Source organism: Hippocampus comes, unplaced genomic scaffold, assembly GCF_001891065.2.
Source record: "Hippocampus comes isolate QL1 unplaced genomic scaffold, H_comes_QL1_v1.1 scaffold225, whole genome shotgun sequence".
In the NCBI taxonomy this organism is placed as follows: Eukaryota; Metazoa; Chordata; class Actinopteri; order Syngnathiformes; family Syngnathidae; genus Hippocampus; species Hippocampus comes.
The window spans coordinates 347,880-355,764 of NW_017805197.1; the positions used below are offsets into that span (position 1 = coordinate 347,880).

At 53.4% G+C, this 7,885-nt stretch overlaps 2 protein-coding genes across 3 annotated transcripts in view; one reads left to right on the plus strand and one right to left on the minus strand.

Annotated features, from left to right (window-relative positions):
- LOC109515161 (ankyrin repeat and MYND domain-containing protein 2-like) overlaps positions 1-6,866 on the minus strand; it is a 7,532-nt gene extending 666 nt beyond the window's left edge. Inside the window, exons 1-9 of one of the 2 annotated variants that reach the window (XM_019868765.1) lie at positions 6,759-6,866; positions 4,364-4,563; positions 3,596-3,660; positions 2,866-3,004; positions 2,212-2,310; positions 1,954-2,114; positions 1,070-1,284; positions 867-975; positions 146-274 (exon numbers count right to left, since the gene is read on the minus strand). In XM_019868765.1, coding sequence (XP_019724324.1) covers positions 146-274; positions 867-975; positions 1,070-1,284; positions 1,954-2,114; positions 2,212-2,310; positions 2,866-3,004; positions 3,596-3,660; positions 4,364-4,433 — 987 coding nt within the window. In that variant the 5' untranslated portion in view covers positions 4,434-4,563; positions 6,759-6,866. Of the gene's footprint in view, positions 1-47; positions 275-866; positions 976-1,069; positions 1,285-1,953; positions 2,115-2,211; positions 2,311-2,865; positions 3,005-3,595; positions 3,661-4,363; positions 4,641-6,758 lie in introns of those variants that run through there. The other variant, XM_019868764.1, reaches the window with a different exon arrangement.
- tspan13b (tetraspanin 13b) overlaps positions 5,957-7,885 on the plus strand; it is a 2,970-nt gene continuing 1,041 nt past the window's right edge. The window contains exons 1-3 of the mRNA XM_019868772.1: positions 5,957-6,374; positions 6,863-7,030; positions 7,491-7,571. Of these exons, the coding sequence (XP_019724331.1) occupies positions 6,312-6,374; positions 6,863-7,030; positions 7,491-7,571 (312 nt within the window). The 5' untranslated portion in view covers positions 5,957-6,311. The remainder of the gene's footprint in view (positions 6,375-6,862; positions 7,031-7,490; positions 7,572-7,885) is intronic.

Below are 7,885 nucleotides of genomic sequence, written 5' to 3' on the forward strand. Positions count from 1 at the left end.
ACAACCGGGAGAGAAAAATCCCCCCCCCCCTGCTTTTCGTACGAGGAACTATCGGCTGTTGTTTTCTCACCGTCAACGCAGCGTCCAGAGCGGATGGCCTGCTACCCAGATGGGAAGAGAGTATGACGATGGTCGCCTTACTTACAGATTTACAGAGAGAGCACCGCTTGTCAGCTCCCCGCTCTCCACATGTGGCACAGTAGTCGGCATCCACAAAGGCCATCTGACCCGTCAGCGCCTGAGTTAACACCGAGTAGGCCGTCGGGTCGTTGCCCTGGAAAAAAAGCAAAATCGACAGTTTAGAAAGACGAGTCGACCGACGTTCACCAGCCTTCGGTGCCCATTGCTGACCAACGCCGTTTTTGGGGGTGAAAAATATCCAATGACACAGCAGGTACAACATACCTAACGAGACGCATCTCCACCACATGAAACACGCATTCGCGCCTCCTAAACGGGAACTTCGGATTCATTCGAAGAAATCGAAGCCCCTCGCCACGCTTTTGACGTGACTGCGATGCAATCCTCAAATGCAACAGCAGGGGGCACAATGACCCGGGTAAACGCGGAGTCATGAGCTTCCTTTTGAACAGTTCGACAAGCAAGACCCGAGTATAGAACTCCGAGCAAAGATCAACACCCGTTTTTGTTGGCGAGCCGCATAGAGACGAGGCGCGTAGACTGTTGACGCGGGCCGACAGTCCCTCAGCCAATCGCGACGCGGAAGAACAAAAAAGGCCCGAAAAACAGCGAAACCGCGTTCGACTGATCTTTGAAAATCCTGTACAGTCCACCCATTTGGGGTCCCAGTCGGATTCTACGTTCTCTTCTGCGCTTCGACTCTCGAGCGGCGCAAGGCTCCTCACCAGCTGCTGAAGCAGCGTGCTCTCGCAGTAAGGGAACTTCCTGATGCAGTCTCGAATGAATTTCTCCTGGTACTGCGGGAAGCCGTCGCTGTCTCTCCCCCTCAGAAGGCTGGCGTCCGGCCGGGCGAGATGAAACGGAGGGGAGAAACGCACGTTGAAGAGCCACTCTTCCTTTTTGCCCGGGGTCGGCGCCGAGGCCTCACCTCTTCACCAACGCATCCAACTTGTCGTCTCGTTTCTGGAGGAAGATCAGACACTTCTGCAGGACGCAGCTGATGTAATGCATCTTCATGGCCAGAACCTCGTTCGAGTCCGGCTGCTTGACGCACTGCTCGCACAGCAGATCCATCACCCGGTAGCACTTCTCCAGGGCACCGACGTCCACCAGAGCAGGGTTCTCCCTTACCAGCATGACGATCTGTCGGATCGGCGTCGGAGAGACTCGCACCGTTTAGCCGCGCGCGCTCCCGACGTTCCATCTGCGCCGGCCGCGAGCTCATTGGCTCCATCGAGCATCGCAAATGTCGTTCGGAATTTGGGATAAAGTAGTCAAATTGACTGGAACAAAATCACAACGATTGAATTAGTTTAGTTTTAAAGAAAAAAAATGACTTTTTGGCTGAAACTTCTATTTTTTTGAACATGATGCTTTCAACCAAATCGCAAATACAACATAAGACGGCCATTCAAACTTAATGTGCCTCTTTGAAAAAAAGTCATGTTCTTTTAATGAATGTTAAATTGAAAATAATGCTTTGAAGCATGAATGTAATTTCAAGGGGGAAAAAAACGAAGAAAGTTAGCTGTAACAAATGACAGCCATTTGTTGCTTGTTTAGTTGAGGTTTTTGTGTTGTTATTGTTTTTTGCGAGCCCGTATTCGCAAACGCAGAAAATACGGAGAGAGAGAGCGAAAAACAGGATGGAAAAACGACTCCGAGAGCACCGAATCAGAGAAATGGCCAAATCCGGTCGCTTCCCCCCCCCCCCTGGACGAGAGCCAATGTGAAATGCGAGGCGGCGGGCGGAAAGCGGGTTGAGAGTCAGCATCGCCCAGCCGCGACCCGAGCGCGCGAGGGGGGGCTCACCTTGACCGGGTTGAGGTTGGTTGTCATGATGATCTCGTGCAGGGGTCCCGCCAAGGCCGGCGGCAGCTTGGGCTCCCTCTCCGTCCCCCGGGGCCTGGTGTAGTAGTCCACCCTCGCCCGCGGAAAAAAGTTGTTGATGACCGTCACGCAGTCGTGCTGGCCTGCCGCCAAAGGCACATGCGCGCGCGCGTCGTGACTCCTCCGCGGCCGACGCTCAGCTCACCCCCTCGAGCCCCGCCGCCCAGAGGCCGGTCTCACCGACGAACGCCGCCATTTGAGCGGCCGTACGACCCACGGAATTCACCAGATCCGTTTCGGCCCCGGCGTCCAGCATCATGGATGTGATGTCCGTCTTCCCTGCGGGGGTGAAACGCTCGTTTCATCCAACGGGGTAGTGCGACCTTTTCGCCAGATGACGAAGGAGGACGCGACGGAAAGCTCGGCGTCGCACGGAGCCCCTCTTGCCGAGGGACATACGAAGATGCCCCCCCTCCCCGCGGAGCTGCGACTTGGACGCTCTGGCAGGGGCATCGTGGTTACCAAATGCAAACTTTTGGGCAGCGCCCCTCACTGCTTCAAATACAAACGTCACTTGCAATAACTCGTGAAGGTGCGCTCGATCTGTCGACCCTCTCGTCCGATGAGGGAGGGATCAGCTCTTTTGTTCTGATGAAATGTACATAACCTCACATTTTGCCCCCCCCCCCAAAAAAAAAAGACACATTTAGCAATCTATTCATAATCCAGTATATTCCATGCTATTCGAGCCACCGGTAGATTCCATGCAGATCCGCACAAGCAGCATAGTAAGTGCCATTGAACAAGTTCTATGTTGTTCCCTCATCGATGGCAACATTGTTTGTAACGTGCTGACAAACGACACCTGTTTTTTTTGGGGGGTGGGGGTGTTACCTGACAAGCCGGCAAACATGAGAGCCGTGTATCCATACTCATGTTGGTTGCAGTTGACATCAGCCCCACGCTGCAGCAGCAGGCCACACATATCGGCTTTGCCCTTATAGGCCGCATGCATCAGGGGCGTCATCCCGCACTTACAGGAACAAAGTCGGAGACACAAGAGTAGGATCAATTCTGTACTTTGTCGGGCGTAAAAAAACACAACAATCGATGTGTTCCTTGTACATTCCAAAAAGGACACGAAATGACGCTTGGATGATTCCATTTTTTTTTTTCAAGTAAAATCACTTGTGTGTGTCCGAGTGCAGGTGGCGTGAAACTCTGTCACCTGATTGTGACAGACAGGCGACGCGAAGGAGCCCGTGGAGTGGGACCATTCTATTCTGGAGAAGCTCTGAGGGCGACAATCGCCCCTCGTGAGTCATCTCCAGATGTCTCGGGAACAATGCCGAGACATATGCTCGCTCGGCTGCCGTGACCGTTGCGCGCAGAAAGACGTGGGCAAGGGAAGTCCTCAATATTATTTGGCCATAGCAAGCCCAAATTGGGTTATTGCTTTGCTTCTGTTGCAAGAACAGTGCATTTTAACAAGCGCTCCCAATTTGAGATCGACAACATTTGAGATCACGAGATATATATATCAGCGCATAGAAACACGGATTTTTATTTATTTATTTTTTATCTGTCTGCAGATGCGTCAATATTTGTCATTGTTCTCAAGTACCTCGTCCAAACAGTTGACTCGTACGTCGTCACTTGTAAGCATTTGGGCCGCTTCTTGCACATCGCCTGCAGACCAGAAGAGAAGGATTGCACGTACACAACGTAGCCGATTTACAAGGTCGATCGTCGAAAGAGCACGACGACCATTGTAGGAATCGCAATTGACGGACAGCAACCGGCAGAAAAAAAAAACGAGCGTGTGTACGCGTTTCTCACACATAGCAAAGAGAGATGTGCCGACTATCCAATCAAGTGAATTTGTTAAGGCGCGCCAGTGCGGCCCCGAGTTCAACGAGTGTCTTGCAGTGATGCCGATGAGCCAAGCGAGATGAGAGAGACGTCTTGGAGAGGAAGAGCCCTTGTGAGGCCCGTGGCAAACGTCCTTTGAAACGTCTCTTTTTTTTTTCTCTTGTGAGGCCCGTGGCAAACGTCCCTTGAAACGTCTCTCTTTTTTTTTTTTCCTCTTCATGTCACGAGCGTGCTGAAAAATGCACGGCGGGACGCAAATGGCCCCGGGGCCAACATATTTCCTCGTGTTGGTTTGCGTGGTTTTCGGTTCGATTCAAAGGACGATTTTGGTTGTCGTCATCAAACAAAAGAGCACGCTCGGCGCCGCGGTCAAAGCAAACAAGGCATCCTTGATGCCACGAGAAGCGAGAAAGCAGCTCCATCATAAATATCGAGTCGGCCAAGAGAGAAAGAGGAGAGCGACCCGAGCAAAAGATCGTCGATCGTTAAGCGCGGAAGCCGCCCGAGAAGTCGCACTCACCGGCCTCAATCACTTGCAAAAGTTTCCTCTCGGAAGCCGTGAGTTGGCCCTTCTGAGTTGGCGCGGCCATTCTCGTCACGCCGCTGCGACGGCGGGATGCTCTCTTCAGTCGGGGCGGGCAAATCGCTGGCTCCGACTCGGACGACCACGCCCCAAACGGCGACGCCCCAAGGATCGCACGTGACAAGGACGAGCCGTGCCTGGATCAGACCAAGAGCAAACAGAGGGAGAGCCGCGGGTTTGTCGTCTGCGTTGCCAGCTCGCACGGCGGATGACCGCGCCGTTCCATCGGGCGATGGGTTTGTGCCAAGAAAACGCAGCAAGCGCAAACATCCAATCTGTTCACTGACCCTTGACGGTCCCACTTGGTGATGGCGCGAGGGCCGCGTGTCTCCGTCAGGTTAACTCACGCTGTCCTCGTGCCCTTCACCTTTGATTCGCCGCGATCGGATCCAAGGCGGAGTCTCCCTGAATAGGGGGTGGGGGGGGGGGAGTCCAAACGTTTTGGGAGGGGGTCGCCTCCAGACAAATGGAAGGATGAAAGGGCCGCTTTCAAATTGGGCCACTTTTTCAGTCGAGCGAGCCATTGGACATTGTTTGGAGTGTCTCGTTCATGTCATCAGCTTTCTGCGTTCAAAAAGTGTTAAGGCAAATAGTTTGGAGGGGGGGGGTCCAACAGCCCTCTATCTCACAGAACAGATCCGGCTCTGCACTTCACAACAGCTGAATCACCACATTCACCCCCCCACCCCAAAAACAGAGAGCAAATTGTAGCTAGGTGAGCATTTTTCAAACACTTCCATGAGGATCACTTCTGTGACGTCTTCAGAAATCAGCCTCGAAAATGGAACCATCTTTATTCCCGACAGCGTGTCGCTCTTTCCATCATTTCTTTGTATCTTAGAATACAGTGACCAGGTGGCCCATGGCAAATGTCTTTTTTTTTTTGGTTTGTTTGTTTGGGAGCGGTCATCTCGCAGGCCACCGAAAAAGGATGGCGGGCCGCAAATGGTCCCCGGGCCGTAGTGTGGACACCCCGGGTCCAAGCAGATTTCACCAAAGTTCAATGACGTCCCTTCCGCCATCTGGTGGAAGAGCATTTCGTTGTTCTTCTTGGCACCGTTGGCCTCCAGAGACCCAAGGGTTGGTCCCCACTCAAATGCAAAGCCCCTTCAACGACGTGAGCCTCCCTTGCATCCGCCACGAGGAACTATTGCGCCTCATTTCGTTTCACGAATCAAGTGGCCCAAAAGCCTTGTTTTCGTCCACGATCTCGCTGCTCACGACTTCCGGAATTGATTTGTGGGTTCGCGCTGTCCTCGCGGCTAGACGCGCGTGAGCTCCTTCAACGGAGTTGGCAAGAAGGCGACAATGCCCGGCGGCCGCCGAGCGGACCGCACGCCCCCCCCCACCCCCTCGTTTTTGTCGGACGAGATCGTCTGAGTGGAGAGTTGAACGCCAATTGTCAGCGGAGAAACTTCAAAGTAAAAGCACACGACACCAGAGAAGAAATGAAGCTCACTCGAAACAACTCGATTCCTTCAAGATTTGAATGCGAGCCAGATTGTCATCAGATTGTCGGTGTCCCGGACGACCGGGACACCGACGCTTCGGCTGTGGGATTCGGCCCACTTGACTTTGGCTCCTAAAGCATCTCTCATCCAAACGTGTGCTTTTCGCGCGATTTCGTCAGAGCGGCTCTTTATTTTGAAAAGCAACGGCCCCGCTTCCGCGTTGTCTCTCTTTCTTTCTTATTTCGGTCCCCCTCCCCCCACCTCTGACGGCGACGTGACGCTGACCGACGTTTCGAAGTCGGGCGTTGTGCCGGGCCGCATCCCGTCGCTGCTGAAATATTCCCCGGAGATTCCTTTTATTATTGATCCATCTCGATTGGAAGCTTTTTTTTTTGTTTTGTGCTTGTTGTCCTGAACTGATCTATGGTGCCAAAATGGGTTGCGCTGGATTCACCTGCTCCAAACACTCCCTGTGCGCGCTCAACATCCTCTACGTCGTGAGTATGCAAGGCATCCCTCTGCACCACGCGGATTACGTCCTTACTCGAGGACGAAACTTTCGACCGATGCGCGTTTGCTCCCCTGGCAGGGAGGAAACCTCGAAACGGAAACCGTCTTTTGATGAGGTCACGCACTTGCTCGGTCAATTGTTTACCGCGGAACCTTGTCAGATGCTCAGTGTGTGACCATAGAAGCCCCCCCCCCCCCAAAAAAAAAATCCAGCTCGTTTGCTATTACAGCAGAGTGGCAGACTCGGCTTCTGAGATCATTTCCTGACATTTCAGAGGATGTACTGCCCTTTTATTTTTTTAAATCGCCCTCTGCAATCTCATCCTGAGTCTACACGTTGCTTGTAAGAAAGAAAACCACGCGGGTCCAACCTTGTGCTATCGATCCCACCAGAATCTCGCGCTATCCAAGTGACGTGCGATTTGGCCGGCGAGCGGTAAGAGCAGCGGTTGGCCTTGTCCCTCTCCTCCTGCAGATGGTGAGCCTGCTGATGATCGCCATGGCGGCCTGGGGCAAGTGGTTGGGCCTGGTCTCCAGTTTCCAGGTGGTGGGCGGAGTCACGGGAGTGGGCGTCTTCCTCTTCTTTGTCGCTCTGGCCGGCCTCCTGGGCGCCGTGAAGCACCACCAGGTCCTCCTCTTCTTCGTATCCTTGCGTGCAGTCGACACCTCGGTCCGAGGGGGCGCCCCCTCTCTTCGGAACGAACAGCGGGCGAGACGCCCCCCCGCCGGCCATCTGGATAACTCGCCTCCAAACTCATTCGGCGTCTTTGGCTTCGGACTCCATTTGTCGTCGGAGCGTTTTTGCGCTTTCCAACCGTCCTTGTTCTTCATGGCTTTTGTTTGTCCTCATCCGAGTCGTTTTTGCTCCACGCGCGTACACCACTTTGAGTACGGCCGCGTGAAAGGGCTCTCGAAATCCACCGCGGAGTTGAGGGTGGAGCTGCCGATCGGGACGGCGTGACCGAGCGCAGCATCAAATTCCAGTCGGCGGTCGGAGCGGCGCTCCTTGTGGGCTCGCGGTCTTTGATCCAGTCCCTTTCCGCGCGAGCGCGCCAAGCGAGATGCTTTTGTAAACCGCTTGTTTCCTTGACTCGGAATCTTAGTACATGATCATCCTGTTCATGGTGTTTATTGTGCAGTTGGCCCTTTCCAGCGCCTGTCTGGCCATCAACAAAGAGCAGCAGGTGAGACGACCGTCGCAAGCGCTTGATGACACTTGGGAATCAGACATCTCGGACCGATAAATAGATATGTACCGAGCCCCAGACATGACCTTTGAAAAAGACCCCCCCCCCAAAAAAAAAAAAAGACTGTGCGTGTGCTCTAACTATTTGAACTGCACTGGTTTTGCACACAAAAGCTGATTGTAATCACAGTGAGCAGGAAACACTTTCAACAGCATATGACATTGTGTCTTTCAAATGTTTGAACAGATAGAACGAACAGAGAGGAATAATTCCTGAACAGTAGTACGTCTGCCCCCTGCCCCCTGCCCCCC